The sequence below is a fragment of the Caloenas nicobarica genome, chromosome Z (genome assembly GCF_036013445.1).
Source record: "Caloenas nicobarica isolate bCalNic1 chromosome Z, bCalNic1.hap1, whole genome shotgun sequence".
NCBI classification, from domain to species: domain Eukaryota; kingdom Metazoa; phylum Chordata; class Aves; order Columbiformes; family Columbidae; genus Caloenas; species Caloenas nicobarica.
Genome location: NC_088284.1, coordinates 16649299 through 16671004, shown reverse-complemented (window position 1 = coordinate 16671004; position 21706 = coordinate 16649299). Strand labels below are relative to the sequence as shown.

Below are 21706 nucleotides of genomic sequence, written 5' to 3'. Positions count from 1 at the left end.
ATGAGGGAGAGGAAGAGGAGAACATGTCTGAAAAATAGTAAGGACAGGAAATGGGAGAAGGTAGAGAGGAATGGAAGCATGTGGTGAAAAGAACAGAGCAACATGGCAAAGAAGTTCAAACAGAAGTATAGAAAAGATTATACCAAGAAGAAAGAATAGCTCTACCATCACACTTGTGTATTACATATGCAATCAGGTCAAACTCTTCCTGAAGCAGTCTCAAACTCAAGAGTGTTTTTTGTTTGTTTTGGTTTGGGTTGTTTTGTTTTTAAATAAGAAGAGTGAAATTGCAATTCTTATTTGGTTTCAGGTTTGGACACCCTTGAGGTATTCTATTCAAGAATAGCAGTGGCTGAAAACCTATGTTACAATAACAGTACAAATTTTCAGTCACATTATTAACAGAAAAAAGCCAAAATATAGTAGAAGTTTCTTTATATAATACAAGTGGGCAAATTTGTAAGTAAAGAAAAAGCCTTGTAATATTTCAGAGACAAGAAAGTCCTTAAGCTTTGTCAGGTCTTATTTTTAAGAGTGATAAATGGACTACAATCCACACAGCAAATTCCATCGCCTTACCTTACAGTAAGGTAACTGAAAAAAACCTGTACTTTTCTAAGTTCCTGAAACAGTATGACAATACATACTGTTGTTCGCAAGTTGCCTGTTCATAAAATAAATTATGCAGCTGACTTCCTGGACAAATGTATCAATGTTAAAAATGTATAAGGATGAAACAGAATCACTTTCACTAATCTAATTGAAGCCTGAATTAAAGAGACTTGGATTTCAATTTATCTTTGTAAGTGATCTTTATTAAATATTGATATAATATCAGTTCCCAAGACTTAGCCCAGAATTTTAATATTCTTTAAGATATAGTCTGTTATGTTCAGCACAAGAGTCAGACTACCTGGCCTATTCTCTGTGATGAGACTGTGCAGAGAAGCATGTAGCATACAGCTGGAACTACATTTCTATACAACACAATTCAAGTGATTTCTTGCGTAGAAAGAAGAAAAATAATGAACGAGCTTATTAACATTCAAGAATAAATAGCAGCATATAGTAGTATAAATAGTAGTGTATAAAATCATAGAACCATTTTGGTTAGAAAAGACCTTTAAGATCATCAAGTCCAACAACCTAACATTTCCAAGTCCACCTCTAAACCATGTCCCTAAGAACCTCATCTGTGCATCTTTTAAACACCTCCAGGGACGGTGACTCCACCACTTCCCTGGGCAGGCTGTTCCAATACCTGACATCCCTTCCTGGGAAAAATTTTTCCAAATATCTAATCTAAACCTTCCCCGGCATGATTTGAGGCCATTTCCTCTTGTCCTATCACTCGCTACTTGGGAGAAGAGCCCAACACCCTCCATGCTACAACCTCCTTTCAGGTAGTTGTAGACAGCGATAAGGTCTCCCCTCAGCCTCCATTTCTCCAGGGTAAACAGCCCCAGTTCCCTCAGCTGCTCCTAAGACTTGTGCTCCAGCATGGTTTTCTTACTCATCTCACCATGTCTGATGCTGTACTCTGAGGTGTCCAGAATCATGTATGTGCACGTGGTAACAAACTAACACTGGCAGTAATCACTTGAGACTGTGAACCTACCATTAAAGAACTGTTTTATTTGCTTGGGTTAGTGTCATCCTAACACACTACATAATCCTCCTCACCAACATACACAATACAACACAGAAATCCATGGTGTAAAGGTGAGGGATACACACTTTCTTTTTAAAACAGCTATCACTCTGAATACTCTCTTAATTATGTATAATGAGGAATGCAAACTATTAACTAAAGTTTATATTCAATAGCAGAAAACTCATACTTACTAACTGCACAGTATGGTGCATTTTGTATTCCTCCTCACTCTGGTGACGCTGCTGGATCTTTTCATCATGCTTTGCGATACAGATCTCCTGTAGCAACATAAAATCTTATCTATAAAATATGAATTTCAAATATCGATTTACAGGGTACAATGTCATATTTAGCAAATAGCACTTAGAAAAACAAAAATTACAAAGCCTATCTCAGACGAGCTAATCTAACCAAACTAATTTAACTTACAGTCAAACCATAAAATGGACACAAACTCAAGACAGACAAATCCAAACCTATTTCTTTTGACTGTCCAAAGAACATACACAAGTAACAGCTGGTTGAAAAGTCTGTATTTGCATACATGGATAATAACTAACTCTCAAAAATACTACGTATTCCTGTTTATGCAAATAGACAGCTTCCAATATATAAAACTCAGTTAATCTTTTTTACGTACAATCTGCAAGCACAAACATTAATAAAGCTGTTAGAACCGTATGTATGCACAAGGAGGTTCACTTATACTGAATTTACATCTGTAACATCTGGTTTTAAAACACACATTTATTACACTGCCTGCAAGTAAGAACAGGTTAAAAAGAAAACCAAAACAGGCTGTGTTACAATAGATGACAAGAAACAGGATGACACTCAAACTTCGTATAGATTATATAAAAAGATCTGAATAAGTATCAGTTACAAAGACAAGGCATGTGCAGGAACTGAGAGCAGCAACAAGACAGACAACTTCATAGGACAATACTGAGGGCCAGGAAATCAGACAATGTGGGCAATGATGTTAGGGCTGGTACGAGAACCACACAGAACTAGAACAAAGTCCAATGTGTAGTTAGAAACAGATCTCATGGCTGTGTAAGAGGGGGGCAATGTTAGGAAACGGTTTGGAGTGTGGCTGCAGCTAGAAGGACACCGAAGTGATGAGCTTCCTAGGCATCAGTCAGCTTGCTTCACTGGGTACAGCCAGACAGGAGCTTTGCCATGGAAAAGCATGGCCTGGGGCAGCTGATGGAGTCAGAGGCAGCTAATGGAGTCAGGGCCACCAAACAAGATACTACAGTAGTGGCAAAAAGACACCAAAACAAAGAGGGGAGGGATTATTTAAAAAAAAAAAAAAAAATTGGACTCTTGGAAAGGCAGAGAAAGCTACATTCTCCTACAAGGTGACTATGGACAGACTGTGATCACATAAAGAGGAAGCCAGTGTTCCTGCATACGACTGAAATACCATGCTGTCTTCGAAGTTTCTACACAGTAAGACCACCAATGTTGTTATCATATATAGGTAACACTCCCACAAAAGCGTAAGTTTCTGCGAAAATACAGTCCCAGCTTAACCAAAGGTGTATATATACAGCTAAACACTTCTGGGTTTAATGTGTGTTTGGTTGTTTGTTTGTGGAGTTTTTTTCATGATGAAAATATTTTAATTAATACAGCTGGAAAAGTTAATCCATTTAATTTGTTAACTGCTAAAGTACAAACTACATCATTTCTGCATTTCACAGACACAGCTATAGCTTCAGAATATTATTAGAGAATCTGAAAGACTTTCTGTAATACTACTGCTGATTTATCTTTATTATCTGTTTATATGTTAATTTTGATTAAAAGTCTTCTAAAATAATGAGGAATGTATGTTATGACACGCAAAAAAGTATTATAAAACAATGAGAAAACATGTTAAATTTGGGGGTTTTGACATGTCTAATAAATACTTGGGGTGCACACTTTTATGAAACATCTTTTTAGCATCAGTACTTAAATCTTTCTGATTAAGAGCAATAATGAAAGGTATTTTAAGCATGTTAAGAGGATAAACCATGTCATATTTGTTTTGGTGCTGACTTTGTACTAATAAACAACCTACTTTAATGTAATTAGGACTTGAAATAATAAAACATCTTTCAGCACAGGATTAGAAATCTGAATCATCTTAACTAACTACAGAAATGGTCTATAAAAAACAAGCATGCAGTTTCATAGTGACAAATGCAGGGTTCCACCTGTGAAAGATTACGTGACAGCAAACTAAGGGTAAAGGAAAAAAAGGTGAGGTGGCGGCATTAAAGAAAAAGATCTGGATGATTATGGCTGATGACAAGCTCAAGATAAATCAACAATCTCTGGCAAAAAAGAAAAAAAATCACAATTTGATATATGAGCAGGAATACATCCTGCAGCACATGTGAAGTATTCCTTCCTTCTCAGCACTGGGAAAGCAGGAGCACTATGCCCAGTGAGAGCCACACTTCAAGAAAGATGGTGACCAACTGTATGGAATTGAGAGAGCATTGAGAAGTAATGTTCATTTCTCTTTTAATCATCTGACTGATTTCACAGTATCCAACTGTACTTCTACTAAGAAGACAAAAAGGGAGAGCTGAGGAACCATTTCAACTGTCGTCACTGGATAAGCTACCACATTTAAGACTAGTAACACGTAATATAGGTAAAAGAGATCTGCATTAGTATTATATTTAACTAGATCCAGTGGGCCTTGATTTCAGATTTAAAAGCATCCCAATTAAAAGGTTAGCTTCTCATTTAGTAAGCTCAGTATGTGCAGAAACCATATTTTACTCTAAGTGTTCTGAGTAGTTATGCCCTTATGTTCTAATAATAACAACAATACTAGTAATATGAAAGCATACCAGGTAACCGTATGCCAGCTGTCACTGCATTTACATCACACCTCTTTTGGCATGGGCTGTGCTTTAAACTACGGGCTTGCAAAGTAGTAAAGGAGCCCTATTAAATGGACACAACAGCATGTAAGAAAGCTTTCTAGATCAAAGCACAAATCATGAACATACCCCAAACGGCTCCAGCAACCAGTTGCTTCTCCCAGTCTGCTCATGATAAGGAATGTAAAATAATTCTATTTCTTCACAACTCTATTTTTCCAAAGGTATTTTTCAAAACGCCTTCTACACCATCTTTTTTTTAGCTTGAATCTTTGCTATAAATCTAGCTCCCTAATAAAACAGCTGCTGGTTCCATATGATAACCTAATTAATACCCTTGTGCAGCCAGCAGGGGGTAGACTGGGATAACAATAGCACTATCCTGCATCAAAAATCCATAACTAGCTTCCAAGAAATAAGAAAAATAATTAAACTGCTATTAAAATATAATTTTTTTAATAACTAACTCCCTGACACACACAAAGAAATATCAGGAAATTATTACTTAACAAATGCAAATAGGTTTGTATAAAAAAATATGAGAATAAAGAGTTTATACTCATGGCAGTACAGTGAAAGAACAGCAACCTCAGTAAAATAATGAATTTAAAAAACGCTGGCTTGGTTATTCAGAATCACAACTGAATGAGGTTTCTAACAAGCCTCTAGCAAAAGTTTCTAAGTAAAAATTACAATATATGACAACATCATTAAAAAATAAAAGCATCAACTGTGAAAAGACAGGGAAGGAATTTCTGAAAAATGAAATGAATAGCGACTAGAGTCACCGAAGTTTGTGTTTATATTACATATAGTCTTATTCTACACAGAGTAATTGATTCCCTTTCACTGCTTTATGTCCTCAACAGAAAAGATTTTCAAATTCCCAGCTGATGAAATGACCTCCTGCAAAAAAATAAAAACTGGTGATAGAAAGTAATTTCCTATTGTTTTCTTAATCATGATATCTGTTGCAAGAAAAGGGGCTTTCTCCTAAGGGAATCTTCATTTGCCAAAAAGCTAATAATGAACAAGGACTATAATTTCTAAATACATCACAAGACTGTGATATATACCACTTAACGCACAGCTTGCTTTTTGTTTTCAACTACAGAACCAACAAAGTAAAAAAAAAAAAAAAGGAAAAAAAAAAAAGGGGGGAAAAAAACCCAACCAACCAACCAAAACCCACCAACACCAAACCCTCTTCAACCCAATCCAAAACAGAACACTTGTTTACAGTTCTATTTTAAGATACTTTGCTAAACCAAGCATGGTCAGGAAGAGAGTCTGAAAAGCATTAAATAGTGTCTCATCTCAGTTCAACAATATGTTTCTTAACTGAGGCAGACTTTGAGAAAGAGATTTACCACATAGTATGTACCTTCCAAATGCACCCTCAAGAACTCTTTTTTTTCCCTCCACTTAGCATTCAGTCATCACTGTGCTCATTTTCAGCATCTAGAGTCTGCTTTTGCAACCCATTTGTACCTTTGCTCTGCATGCTTAACTCAAACTGCAAATTCTTCATAGCAAAACCCCTTTTTCCCCTCTAGTTTTGTGAAGTACAACTGCTCACATCAGGCACTATTACAGTGCTCATTAATGATGTTTTGCAGTTTCACCTGAATGGTCACTCAAGATACAAAGTTTATGTTTGAATCAAAGCCACAAGGGGCTTTATTTTCAGGTAATTACTAGTAAGCTTGGTAGGGCTCTGTGTTATTTAGCAGTAATAAGAGCAGCTGTAGTAAATACCTCTAAGAAAAATATCCATCAAAATGGCTATTGCTCTTTTCTGGCCAACAAGTGTTGCAAAATGGTACACAACAACTGATTCTGCCTATTCTTTTTTGCTCAAAAAAAATAATCTTTTGTTTACCCCTGCAAGTTTAAATACAAGTTTAAATGCAATCTGTGATTTCTTCAGAATCTGAAAGCTAAGTATCTCACTGTAGCACTCAACTGTGGATAAGCTATGCTGGGCAATGAAATCAGTAGAGTTGGGACTAGTTCAGAGGGTGCTGTGATGTTCATGCTGTGACGTCCAGCAGGAGGTTCCACATGGAGATATTACCCCAGGTCCTGAAAGCAGTATACCCACGTTCTTCCAACACAATGTTGAGCAGACATGACGATGTCGCTCCTGCATGCAGACCCACATGAGCAATACTACCATCAACAACTCTGCATCATATCGCAGTGCACAAGTAGGCATGCTGCAACTACTGTTACGGCCTAGAATTAATTCCTTCAGCTTAAACAAGGAATTTTATCACAGCATAACCTTAAAACAAATGAAGGTGACTAGTTTATTATACAGATAAGAAGGCTAAAAAATCTCTACTCCTGCTTCAGGTTTGCTTGTCAACTTGTTAACTCCAGTAAGTTAAGTAACAAACAGCAACCAGGCTGTTGCTTTTGAACAGGTTTGTGTACTCTGCAAGATGTCAAGAAGTGTCTTCACATATTTGGGAGAAAATAGCATAACTACTATAATGGAGCCTATATTAATTAGCATAACATGAGAGATAGAACCTATCCCTTAAAGCACTAAAAAGCCCAGCTTCTTGGTACTTTTTCTTTTTACAAACTCACATAAAACAAACTCAGTGACTCCAAGCAAACTACTTCCCACAACTGGCTAACAAGAGATATTTCTTTCATAGTAATTTATTTATAGTCTTCTCCATATTGTGTTACTCAGAGACAGGATGGTGACTCAATAAATATAAAAAATCCAAAATATAAAATGTATCAACTAATGTTTTGTTTGCTCTGTTATGCTTCAGATTCAAGTACAGAAATAGATATATGAGTTATGGAGGCTTTACCCTCAGTGTACTGGAACTGTTTATGTAAAGGGGTCATCTCTCACATCAAGATGCCAATCTAGAATGAGTTCTCAACTCAGACTTCTGCATAGCCTTGTAGTATATAGTATGGGGTGGAAACCTATTTTATAACAAGTATTATATTGCCTTCTCAGAACTTTGATCTATCCTACTCATTAAGCTACCTTGCTCATTAATAATGCATACGCATGTAACCACAAACTGCTAGGGAAAAATAAAAATATCCTTTTGGAAAAAAAGGAATAAATGTATTTATATACACTTGATACAGAATTTCACAACATCAGCTATACTGAAACCATTTTCTGCACAGCATCCAAACCATGTAATGCATGAAGAAGGAAAGTGGTCCCAAATTGCACACCTAGTTTTACAAATAAAGTATACTGGATTTCATATGTATCTGCTGAATACAGGGTATCAATGACACGTAAGTTTAAAAGGATGAGGTAAGAAAATGAAAACAGAACTCATTAGTGAGAACACATATTTGAAAATTCTCTTCTGCTAGCATATATAAAACTAGTCTCTGTAAAAACATTAATTCTAGCATGTACTTTCCACATGAAAGTATTCTGATTAGTTAATAGAAACAAGTTTATTTGTTGACTTCAAAGTGATTAAAGGGTCCTTTAAAGTTAAAAGGTAAACTGAAACTTAAATATATCAATTTAATATCAATTTAATAACACCTGCTATTATATTTGGTACTCTGTAAAACATCTTTTAGTAAGTAGTAAACATAACTCACGAAAATTCTGGGAGACTTGGAAGTTGTTTTGAAATTAAACCTTTTGAAGTTTTATTAAATTTGTGAATTATGCTAGAAATTTGCAATGTAATAATATGTTCTGCTAGAAATTTGCAATTTAATAATACCTTCTTATTTCTGAGGTAGGCTTTCTTGGCTGAAATACGTCCACGCCTTGCTTCCAGCTGGCGGATTTTTTGATGTAATTTTTGCAGCTCCTCTTTTTGCAAGTGTATAGATGTTGCCATATCCTCTTTTTCAAGCATGGCTTCCATACTTTCGTAAGTGTCATAATATACCACTTCATCTCTCTTCTCTGTTTTAAAAATGTCAGCAATGAAAAAGGCAAATAAATAGTTCGTATTTGATGAACAATTTTTTTCTTTCAACGACAACAACCACCACCCACCTCCCGAGTTGCAAGACTGAATGTAGAAGAATTCTATGGTCCCTTCAGAGGACTATCAAAAGGTCAGATGAAAGGCACTAAACAGCAAAGTACTGTAGGGCTTTAAAGTTTATATGAAGAAAAGAAACCAACAGCAATGAAGCACAGCCTGGTACTCAGGTAATCTCAGAGCATTAAAAACCAAACACAACTCTAAATGTATGCTTGCATCTGTAGCGTAACTTGATCACAATGTCCACATGTCTTTGCGTCTCTTAAATAACACAAGGGCCCCACGATGTGCAGTAATATGCTCTGGTCTTCACTACAAAGTTCAGGATTTACAGACTCTTTCTGGAGTCTTTGGCACGAGATTCTTCTGCCACAGCCTACTGTTAATTTAACAAAAGGGGAATCAGACAACAAAACTGAATGTTGGGATGAAGAAGCAGCAAAGGCCTCTTGTTCCTTATCTCACTGGCATAACAAGTAGGATATTTCTGTAACACACCAAGAGCATTATTGCTATCTGAAACAGGCAGATATGGCTGGCATGACTGTCAATGTCAATTCTGCAGCACCACCCAACCTTCTCATTTCAACTTCATCAACTACTGACAGCAAGACTGTAACTTCCTCCTGCTTCTGCTACTAGATTATTCGGAGAGAGGCAGGATTTTCTTTGGTATGCTGTCCATTTTAAAAGCTGTGGTTACTTCATGTTACTTGTGTGTGTAGTCTCTGCTGCAACCAAAATTCTGATTGTCATGCTAATTTCAGCTCAGCAGAAGACACAGCAGGACCAGAAACGAAAGCACAGCAGTATATTAACCTTAAAATAAAAACTAATAAAAACAGACCTCCTATATTATTTACTTTAGCACTCAGTTAAAAAAGCATGACAGTTTCATCCATAAGTAAAACTGCCAAGTCACTAGAACCCACTTAGAGACATCGGTGAGTAAAAATATGATTCATGGCTAACAACTATTATATTTTACCATGCACTTATAAAATGGAAGAATTTACATGCAAATTTGGCTTTAGAACACTTTCATTCAGAGTTATAGATAAGAATTAAACAGGTGAAACACCAGTAGCTCAACTGCACAATAGTCAAATCTACCAGTTCTAAACCATAATACTAAATCATGTTCTACTGTTTGGAAAACAACAACAAAAACAACCAAACCTTGGCAACTCTATTGCAACCTCCATCTAACATTCCGAGAGTTTTCTACAGCTTTGAAATATCTATAAATTTGTACGTGCTTAAGCTTCTAACAGCTCAATGACTTAATAATTAGAAATATTCCTTTTAATAGAAAATCCATACCATTTGCATTCATTCAAGCCACTCTCCAACCAAAACAGGAACCTACTATCACATTCTCTGTTGACAGCAATGCATCTACCATAAAACCATCATACAAGGTGCTATGTATAGTTTGTATGAATAGTATAAGACCCTTTAAAATCCTAAATAAAGTCACATTTTGTGAATTTCACTGCAGGTACTTGGTTAACGACAGTAAAAAACTACTCCTGTTGTTTATGATATGACAATCTGTTATCATTTGATACTTTTCAGATCCTATGTGCTGAATTTGCAAATGAAAATGTTTTTCTTGTAGCTTACAACAACTGGCAGCCAAATGATATCAAGCTCACAAAAAATTCTGTTGGGACGTCATTAGCAGTACTGCTGATGTCCCTCAAATCAAAACACAATCCAAACGTCTCTGAAATAACTCTGCAGAGCCAATACAGTCAAAGGGTAAAGAACAGCAATAGCCTCTACAAGTCACTAAGACACGCATACTTCAAATCATACAGCTGTGCACAAATAAAGGCTATTACTTTACTGACTGTAAGTACACTTCAAAAATGAAGCATAACAGAAGATGCAACAGACCATTCTTTCCTCTTTGACTGCATAGGCGACAACACATACTAAGACTACTGTATGTTTTAGATGCTTTCATTCAAATTAGGTGCTGAACAGTATTGAAGAGATGGCAGCCATTTCAGTGTCACATTCTTCACATTAATTGTTCTACCCCCTCCACCTAAGTGAAGTCCAAAGAAGTAATTTCATCCTTTGAGTAAAACTCCCACACATTTAAGAAACGTATTTTTCATTTTCTGTACTATGAGATATTAACTAAAATTTGTTAAAAACCCAGTAATTCCTTCTAACATAGATGGCTGTCTTTAAAAGAAAAAAAAAATAACACGCACTTTTGGATTTTTTATTAAAGGATACTTTACAAATTTAAAACTGCAAGGGAAGCCAGAACAGTGAACTATTTTGTTGCCATGAGGGAAGGAGAAGGTTGGTTGTTTCCTGAGTAGGGGTTCTGTTTTACATATTTTGGGTCAGGTTGTAGGGTTTGGGGGGTTTTTTGAGATTTCTGGAGAAAGCTTTACTAAGAAGTCATAATGACCTTTGACTTTTTACAGGAGGCTTCAGCTCTGAGGGCTCTTAGGTTTTACTATCACTATATCAAAGAGAAAGAATTTCGATACGCATTCTTTCCCAGCCTCTCGTTCAAGGGATTTCCTTTGGTCTGCCAGTAAGCAAATCATACCGTGTCTTCAGTACCAAAATTAAATGTCTACCGTTCCCAAGTACAAACACTATCTGCCTCTAAAGCACTAACTAGCTCTCCACAGAGGCACACAGTCAAGGCAGCCACATTCCTTTAAGTCATTTACAGAGTTTGCAATCCTCATCTTCTATATGTGCAGTTACAGTTGTTGCCATCACAAGCCTAAAAGGAGGAGATTCACGTAACAGTGAGAAGAATCTGTGATTCCAGAGGCAACTCACAATACAATGCAGCTTCAAATCTCTCTTCTTAAGTAACTTTTATATCCATAACAAAAGTTGCTCTGCAAGCCCTATGCACTAAACAATACAACAGAGCTCATGTGAATAAAAATATTAATTATAGAAAGGTCTAAAGAAGAGAACTGGACTCAAAAATGCTGTATGATTTACCTGTACCATTTCCATAGTTTGTAAGTAAACAAGGTATAGGAGGTTCCTGAAACATTAGGTTTGCATAAACTGCTCTATATCAGTGAGATGTCAATATAAGCTTCAAACAAAAGCTTCAAAGTTTAGCCGAAGGACTCTCAATTTGCAGGAATACCTTTAGAAAACCAATCACTTCAAATAAATTTATAATAGCAATGCAAATTTTTAGTGAGCCAAGTCCAGTAACTAAGATATTTCCTCCTCCCTAAATTTAGTTTTCCAGAACTTACACAATATCTTGTATGTACATTTCCAAACACAGCCAATGAGAACCAGACCAAAACTGCTGTGTGTGTATGTATAAGCCTTATTAACAGGTATAAATTTTAATTTAACAGTACATATATTAGAAGACCCATCTCTTCACATGGTGAAGAATTTGTTCTCCAACAGGCTTTACTAGAGTCTTAGGAAGAGAATTATCCTTTACAGATTACATCTTAATTTAAATGCATAAAGCACCTGACATCAGTCTTCTGATGCTTTCAAGTTGTGCTGTCAGCAGCAGCTCTTCGCATTTCAAGATCTCAAACTGCACTTCATATAATTGAAGCTGTAGATCATAATAATCAGCTTCTAACTGGTCCAAATGGGCTATGGCTTCTGTACCACCTTTCAGGCTCTGCATCTAAAAGGAAAGAGAAAAAAAAAAAAACAAAAAACCAAAAAACAACACGTGACTCCACAATAATGAGAACAAAACCACGGACTTCACAATTACAGTTAGATAGAGTCTGGTACACTAAATGTAACATGTTAAAATTGAACATGTCAGGAGAAGGATAGGTTTGATCAGCCACTCACTTTCAGATATCTTTCATATCTGACATTTTTTCTATATGACAATAAAACAATCCACGGCATTGGATTATTCTTTGTGACCATCAAAGTGACAAGTCATATAGTGCATAGTGTGAAACATCCCTTCCACTCTTTTTGCTCCACTACTTGATTCTCTGAAGATACATAATGAAATTAATATTTTCTGATCTTCAGTCCAAGAAGTCTAAAAGTCACTTTGCTAACAGCATCTAGAAAACTACAGTTAAAACTGTCATTAAACCTGAACTGAGGAAAAAAAGTGAACGCTGGTGGAAACGGAGATAATTACATACACCAGTTCTCTTGTAATGACAACTTAACTGAGAAGTTTCATTATTTCTGGAGTCCTTCATAGCAGAAAAAGAGAACTAGATTATAATACTTATGTATACACTTTAGCCTTATTCATGTCATATGTCTGACACAGAAAAGTGACGCAAGATACAACCAAAGTGATCGCAAATCATCCTCTTTCATTCAGCCAAGCAAGATCTAGCCACTCAATACTGTTAGCTATTCAGGTCACATTTAAGAAATACTAACATGCAAGGGGATCCTATGTGCTGTCCCACTTTGCAGGGAATTAAAAGCAGTGCAGCTCTACATTCTGCATGTAACAGCTCTAGGGCCACATCCAAGTTCTCCACCTGCTCAAAAAATGTATCTCTGATAGTTTATCTCAGGTAATGGATGAAAAGTAATTTTAAGTTTTAATGAAGATCTGTGACAATTTTGATGAAATGTGGCTTAAGCCACAGTGCTGCCTTTTATACATAACAGACTTACTGGATTTTAATTGATTAATTCATCCTGTCCCACTTTTTGCAGCATGTATGCTTTTGGCACCTGCATTATAATCCATTGACAGGGATTTCACAACTGAATTAAACACTAAGGAAACAGTTCTGTATATTACACATCTTTCCATATGAGACTGACAGACACTTGTAATGTGTATTTTTAAAATTTCTTCTACTATATCTTGTATTTCCTGAATACATATTTTGTATATCAACTATTAGCCTGAAGGGCTCAGTAAGTCCTTAAGTGAGTAACAATGTAACAAAGTCTTACAATCAATAATGCGTAATTCATACGTGTTTCAGCCCAGTGTGACACCAAAATGCCTTGTTATCATAGAATCATAGAATGTCCTGAGTTGGAGGGGACCCACAGGGATCAATGAGTCCAACTACTGCATAGGACAATTCCACAGTTCACACCTTGTGCCTTTCTATTACTCTGCATCCATATTAAGTTACTAATTGCGACCAGAACAGTAAATGACATAATGATGGCATATTTGGAGCGAATTAGAGGTTAGTTTTCAAGACAAAAGGACTGATTGTCTTGAACCTTCCAGTTTTTCCATATAAGAGGTATTATTGTTCATTGGTTTTGGCGTTTTCAAAGGATTTTTCTCATCGCAAAAAAAAATAAATACCATAGCAACAAAATGTGGTGTGGAATTTGGCTGGTTGGTTGGTTTTTTGTTTGTTCATTTTGCTGGGTTTTTTGTTGGGTTTTTATTTGTCTCAAGTTAAGGCACTGCCATTCAAACTTCTACCACAGCTAAGAACTTTAGCTTTGTCAGTGAACTGTGAATTTCACTCACAACTATACGTTTTTTTATTTTAAAAAAATATGTTCCCAAATTTAATTACACATACTTTGTATAAACACTGCACAGAGGCATAACAAGCCATCTTCAAAAGTATTGGTTAATCAAGTTATAGCAGCATGGTATTTCGTTCAGCTGTATCTGTGTCTGCTGATAAAGGACCTGACAACTGAATCTTAGCCCTACAAGCATAAATTACAGATGCTACCAGCTACCTGTTCTGTTTTAGGGGTACACCACCACTATATTCAGTTTTCAGGTGCAACAGCAATGGAAAATAGTCATATGGTTCTTAAGCAGATATCTGAGCAACATGATAGCCCCTCACGAAAAAGAAAAATGGACACCCTTAATTTCAACCATTTATGTTAAAACTCTTAAGTAAGTGTGATATATGTGCGATAATTCAAAAGAGTATCATCACTCTTGAGAAAATTTCAGCATTTTTTGTTAAAAATTTAAGTGTGGTTCAATTCTTAGTGTTACAAGTTGCTATCTGTACTAGTAATTTTCTGCACCCTTGGTAGGTCTAGGGCTGATCAACATGGTGAAAGAAACACGAATAACTTTAACGTGAGAATGCTAGAGGAAAGAAACATTTTGCAGCTGGACAAAGAACTAGAACTGAGGACATCTGACTTCCATTTCTTGCTATGCACAACTCTCTGCATTAACTCAAGCAAATAATTAAATCGCTCTGGCCCTAACTCAAGTAACAGTGTTTATGGTCTTTGTTGTCTCATTCATACTAAGTGAAGAACCTGGGTAGGAACTCAAGTTTCCTAACAGTTCTAAGACAGAAATATATAATCTTAAACCTACACATTTGAAATAAAGATATAATGGGTTAAAATGGAAAGCTTCTGACAGGAACTATGAACACACATATCAAAGGGACAGATGATACAGTTAATATAAAAAGAGCCAAACATGGAATACGGGCGTGTGGGCCATCAAATCCAGCTTTCCGCCAACATGGAATGCTCTCAGACAAATCTAAATTGAACTGCTTTCACAAACTGAGTTATTAAAATAATTTACATGTTGCTATTGTTGTTCTTATTCTGCTTTTGTAGAAGAAAAAAGCTTTCAAAAAAACCTCCATGTTTGCTACTCCCATTGGAAGTCTTTACCAGATACTCCATCCTAATTGCCAGAAAACTTTTGCCATATTTCCAGTGTATTCACAATTAGATAATATAATTTGTTCTTGCACCAGTACTGAACTGGAACATATATCACTCTTAACAAATATTTATTCCCATTAGTATTTTTGTGGAGTGCAATTCTGTATTACCTTGGCCTTCATAGTCAAAAACCCTTCAAGTCACCTTGTAAAACAGACTTGCCATTCCTGGCATCATTGTGGTAGCCCTCTCTGCAACTGCTCCAGTTAGAACTAATCTGTCTTGGGTAATCAAAAATGCATGGAAGAAAGGTGTAGAAGACATCTTTCAAGTCCAAGTGCAGTGACACTAACACTTCTCCCTTTGCTGGAAATAGCTGGTTTGATAGACTTGAGAGCACCTGTTGCTGTACCACCCTGTTGAACTGGTGGATGAACTGTATTGCTATCAGATTATAGGACCATAGTCATTCTCATCTGCTGTCACTTACAAAGTAATAAAACTGAAGTTCAGGGTAAAAAATCTTATTACTTTCCTCTAGCAATATATATTAATAGCTATTATTAAATTATTATCCGGCCTTTTAAGTAATCTGTTACTATTCAAACAGAATGCAAAGTTATGTTTCAATCCACTTCATGTGAATCCTGACTGTTCTCTAGTTCAAGTATTCATTTTAATTCATCAATGTTGCTGTCTCAGAAATCTCAGAAGAAAGGAGTAAAATTCACGGAAAAACCTCAGGTCTTGTGTGAATATAGAAACTCATCCTCAAAACCAACAGAAAACCATTCTAAAGAATTTATGAGTTATTTTAATAGACTACAGGACATGATATTATAAAAAAATGAGGTTAAGATGATCACTCACAATTAGTATCTTGGGCAATCAGAAAAATTTCAGACACTAAAAGAAAACATCTCTTCCCCATCAAAACGGTGCACCACTGTTTTTACAAGCTTTTTTTCTTTTCTAAGACTAAATGTTCAAAAATCCAGAGACAACCTGCTTAACACCAATGATGTCCTCATACACAGACAGATCTGGTCTTTGCTCTGAATTGTCATTCTTTCTGTCTTAATGTGCAGCTGAAACCCTGATAAATGAGTTTCTTGAGCATTTTCGTCTTTTTAAAGAAATATCCTGGGTTTAACTTCTATGCCTATAAAACAGTAGCTAAATGGTTTGCCAGAGAAGGTATTTCAGTTCTGATTTTCTAACAGTGCTGTGAATCTGTTTCAAGTGACCATAAATACCTCATCTTTTTCTTTCTCTTGGTGAATGGGAACTAAGTGTCATTGATGCACAAAATCCTTCAAAGAAAAAAAGTCTCTTCAAATGCTGGGATTTGTCCTCTTCAATACTCTTTAAAATAGATTTTCTGGGTAAAAAAAGTATAAAAATAAACTACGCTGTAATAAGGTTATTGCAAAAGAACTTATGTAGGATTTTGATAACTATTAAGTCCAAAGTAGGTTATCATTGGTAATGAGTCATTTTCTAATAATGCCTCATTGCATTATTAAAAGCCTAACTATGACTCCCAAGTTTTGTCTATAGAATGCACCCCATTACTTCACCTGAGGTGCTTAAAGCTTCCTGCTTTCTGTTTTCTTTAAATACAATGACAACTTAAAATAGCTTTTATTTCAAAGTCTTTTTGAACTTCTGATTGAACTGGTGAATATTACACAAATATTTAATGTAAGACTAAGAAAAAAAAAATCGTCATCTTTACAAAAAAATTTAGTTTTCCAATTTGAACACTGAAAGTGAAGAAAGCAAAAGCATTGCTAATCTGATATTAAAAATAATAATTCAAATTATGTTTGAATAAATCTTCAAAGATTTCCCAATTTTAGCTTCTTACTCAGCCTTTCCAAAAAGCTGTCACTGAAAGAAAAAGCTTAAAAAAGATACAATTAAAACTATGAAGGTGAAACATACTTTTCTGAAAAATATTATGTTGCATCTGTACCAAAATCACTATTTCTTACAAAAAGATGATTAATTTTCCAGAAATAGCTATTCATGCCATCTTGAAGAGAATCCTTAATAAAATTCTTTTTTTTCAGATGCCAAAATAGAATGACAGTCATGAAATGCAAGATATACTTAAATACTCAAAGTCATGGGAAGCAAATATATCTTTGATTCAGGCATAATGTACAGGAAAGTACTCCTAGAGTTATGAAACTATAAAAAATATTCTTAAAAAAAAAAAGAGCAGTGTTTTCTCAGAATATAATTTTGTTTATGAAAATATCACAGAACATTTATGATGTAAATTAAATACTGGTTTTGAAGTGTATCTTTAGAACTGAACTGTACACTTCTAAAAGGAAAAAAGGGAAGACTAGTTACTGAATCCTACATATGCAAGATGGGACTTGCTGGAATTTAAGTCTCCAGTCACTCACTTACTTTTGCCCAAACTATTTTACATACTTAGAGAATTACAAAGGATTCTCACTCTCATTTAATGGTTCTGTTTACTGTCATGAGGACAAGACTTGGCAACCAGTCCTCAAAAGCAGACTCTGGTCTACCTCAAAAGGAAAGTTTTCATCGTTCCCCTCAAACAAAATTCAGAACAACAACAGATGGAACTTCAGAGGTACAAATCAGGAAAATAAAAAAGCACAGAATGTAATTTGTGTAGAATTTGGTTGGTTGGTTTTGGTTTTTAATACAGATAATCACATGGCTAACATTTTCAGCTGTCAATAAAACCAATCAAACAAACAAAAAACCCCACCAAAACAAACAAAACCAGAACAAAACCAAACCCCAAACCAACCAACCAAAAATCCTCCCACAAAACACCAAAACTAATCTAATCACCTAACCAGGTGATTTTCATATCATAGTAACTTGGAAGATGTAGTAGCTTTCTATATAGTTACAGTGTGAACGCATTTTAGGAAACAAAAAAGTGCTTGATTAATACTAAATGAAAACTACAGAAACGAGGACATTTTTATTGTCCCTCTTGAAAAATCAATCAGCGAGGTCGGTTTAGATTTGGAGAAGAGGGAATTAAGTGCAAAAGAAACAAGTGTATTATTTCCCATGTGTCTCCTTTTCCTATTCAGTGAGATCAAGTTTATACACCTAAGCACAGTAGGAAGGTCTTAACTTCTTAGGCTTAAAGGAGAAAATGTATCACCTTTTCACTTCTTTTGTTAGTGTTGTTTTGAAGGGGGGGGGGCTTGGTGGTTTTTTTGTTTGTTAGTTTGGCTTTTTACTGTCATCTCTTCCAAATACTAATGTAATTACCAAATATTTTATTTATGGTAAGACTGAAACCCGTCTTGTCCAATATGGGATTTCCAGTCACATTTGTCGCATCCAGCTTTGCATACTTTGGGCTTTTACAATCTCAAAGCAAAAAAGATGTTTCCGAACAGAAGCTTGTCGTCATATATCCCCATCACAACGTTCTGACCTAGAGCTGTCTGTTCCTTGTAAAACACCATCCCAAAGCACCATGCCTGTGGACACCTGTAAGATATTCCTCATTTCTCCATCACCAAAACCCCAACCTCTCAGTTCAGAGCCCTTCACCCTCCAGTATACTGCAATGAACTTCTCCTTTTCTTGTGCAGCCTCTAATGCTTTTGCACATGAAAACAATCACTCACTTACCAGACTCAGATGTCATTCAATAAAAATTCACAGAAGGTCTCCACTGGGAGAAAAATAAGATGTGCTACAGAAAAAGATGATGTGTGGCTGCTCTAAATATGTGAAGATATTAAATACAATATTTCCAATTAGTATTTCTGGATTCTCTCATCATGTCTTAGCTAAGGATGTCAATAGCCTCATAAACTCAGGCTTCCAGACAACTCCTGGCTCTCTAAATACAAAGAGCATTGAAATGGAGGAAATGCTCTGGGTCTTGCATGTTTTCTCTCTTCCTTGCAGATCAAGCTGCCTTCTATAAAAGCTCCTAAAATAGGCACATAGTCTATCAGGCTTACAAACCTGCCAGTATACACAGTGTTAAAGTCGTGACTTCTCGGGATTACCCTATTCATAACAGAGCCACTGCTTTAGTCAAAATTTTGCTGAAACTTTTGAAAATCAATCTAAAAAACAAGCAGATGATTGGCTAGAATGTCAATTAACATTAGTATTCCAGAAAGTACTTAGGACCAAATATCTATATGATGGCAAATTTTAAAAAGAGGATTTGCAGCATTCTTGCTTTTGAAGAGGTGTCATAAAACCCAATAAATAGGGTTTTTTTTTCTGATAAAGCATTCAAACACAGTGTAATGCATGCACTCTTCCCTCAGCAAAGCTGTAGTTAGCACAACACTCTCTGGAAGACTGTCTTAAAGATTAGAGTGAAGTACAACAGGCTAGTCATGTGTGTATTTACTAACAGTCAGACACCTTCCATCTTGAATGTCAGAACTGTTCCAAAAAGGTGGTCATAAGCCTCGGAGAGCTGAAGTGTGGAGATGACATAGCAGCAGATTTCTGCCCTACCCTTACTTTCATTCTATTCATCTCACTGGATAGCTGTCAACATTAACAGTAAAAACTGCCGTCCTGATTGACTAACCAGGAAAAGGCGAACAGAAAACATAAACCACTACAACTACGTTGCAACTCCATTTGTCTAACATGGTAGAGAGTAATAAAAATTTAAATACAGACTTATATTATTAAAAGCCGAAAAATAATTACTTTCAAGTCTGGAGATTTTTTGGTTTGGTTTGTTTGTTTTTAAGTACACCAATGCTCTTTAAGGTTTGGGGGTTTTCTGCATGTTTTATTTTTCTGTTTATTGGTACGAAAGATTACCTCCTCTTTCAGCGCATGTTTCTTCTGTTCCAAACAGATTTCTTTAGCACGCATCAACTGCAAAGTCTCCTTAGAAACTGCATACTGAAGCTTTTCCATACGTTCCACCGCTGCTGCCCATGCTGCCTTACCAAATTTCTTCTGGTCTGCTCTCATTCGATCGTACACAGCTACAGAAGGGAAGAAAAGGCAGACAGCTTACCAGACTCTTCAGATCACTAGTGATTCGATTGCAGAGAGAACACACATTTGTATCCAAAAGCATACAAAGCTCTCTTAGCAGGAAGTAGTCATTCTACAGAAAACTAACACTCAAGTACTCTTCTAAGTACTCCTAGGATGCAGGTCAATAAGTGATTAGCTGTTTGTTGATAATTTTATCATTATAATTCCAACTTTTGTTATCCACAGAGGAACCATTCTGAATACCCAGTATCTGAACACTTGAGCCACTGGTTCGGAGTTCCTGACTTAATAAAAATATTTCATTAATGCTATCTTGTGGTCTTACACTGCATCCCAAATTTTCCGCACTTCTGAATGCCCCAATTATCAGTTATTAAAGTTTCCAGTTTCCCCTGGTAATTTCTACAGTGGTCATAAGTTTAAACAAATCTGCAGAGTGAAAAAAAAATTACAATTTAAAACAAAAATTTCAGCTTGACCTCAAGTGCAATTCTGTAAGAACACTGAATAACGTTTAAATAACATCTATCTTTTAACTCAAAATACAGGTAGCTTCACAAATTAATTCAGATTAACTAAACAAATTATCACCTGATCTTAATATGCAGAGATGAATGAGAATCTTTTTCAGGAAGGCTTTAGAGTAGGAGGAGTCCCTTGCCTGATTCAGATTTTCTATTCTTGAGCCCCAGACAACATCTATGCTGACATGTATGACATTTTCACCATTTTTAATATATAGAACAATCACATGACACTGCACACTTAGCTTTGCAAAAGAAAAACCACAAAAGTCACACAATCAAAGCAGTAGTATCCAGTCCTCAGGTGCTAGGAGGTTATCATGTGCTGGTTTTTGGTAATAAAAAATACCTTTACATTCTCATGTGTTTTTCCTCTGCTATCTGTTAGTATTTTGGTATGTAAGACCACCCTGTGATCAGTAAGAGGCCAAGAAAACCCAAAACATAACAAAACAGGCAAGCAACCTCTACACCAAAGCTCTATGGTTGTAAACAGGTTCTAGGCATTTCATTTCCCAGTGTTTCTCCCCACAGTCCTGAGTACCGTACATAAAAAAAGGATGTGAACACAACAAAAGGTAAATATCTATTAATATACATTCTTTATTAACTAACTGGGTATTTTATTTACTGCCTTTTTCACACTAGAAAAGGAACCAAACTGATTAAATACATCCAGAGTTTACTTTCATTAAATTTATTTCAACGTGCTTGAACTGGTTCAGCCACTTTTTCATAATAAAGTGGAGTTTCATGTTATCCTTAACTTAGCTTGTCACCAAGAGGAATCATTTTGCAGTGACTGCTTCTCTTGAGGCAGATCTAGCAGTCATGCAGAGAGATGACAGGAAACATACCCATTAAAAAATATTTTCTCCAGGCATATAGCTCATTTTTCTGGTTGCACAATTACTAGCACCAAGGCAAAGAAGTCAGGCAGGGAAGACAGTGGGACATAAAACTCTGTCAGTGGTAGCCCACAGTAAAACTAAGAGGTGACATAAAACCACATCCTCAGGTGTGTTTGCC

The 21706-nt window shown here is 35.9% G+C and overlaps 1 protein-coding gene across 1 annotated transcript in view; it reads right to left on the bottom strand.

Annotated features, from left to right (window-relative positions):
* Nucleotides 1-21706, bottom strand: part of JMY (junction mediating and regulatory protein, p53 cofactor) — a 71164-nt gene that overhangs the window by 14299 nt on the left and 35159 nt on the right. Inside the window, exons 4-7 of the mRNA XM_065656267.1 lie at nucleotides 19968-20137; nucleotides 12042-12207; nucleotides 8277-8464; nucleotides 1846-1932 (exon numbers count right to left, since the gene is read on the bottom strand). Of these exons, the coding sequence (XP_065512339.1) occupies nucleotides 1846-1932; nucleotides 8277-8464; nucleotides 12042-12207; nucleotides 19968-20137 (611 nt within the window). The remainder of the gene's footprint in view (nucleotides 1-1845; nucleotides 1933-8276; nucleotides 8465-12041; nucleotides 12208-19967; nucleotides 20138-21706) is intronic.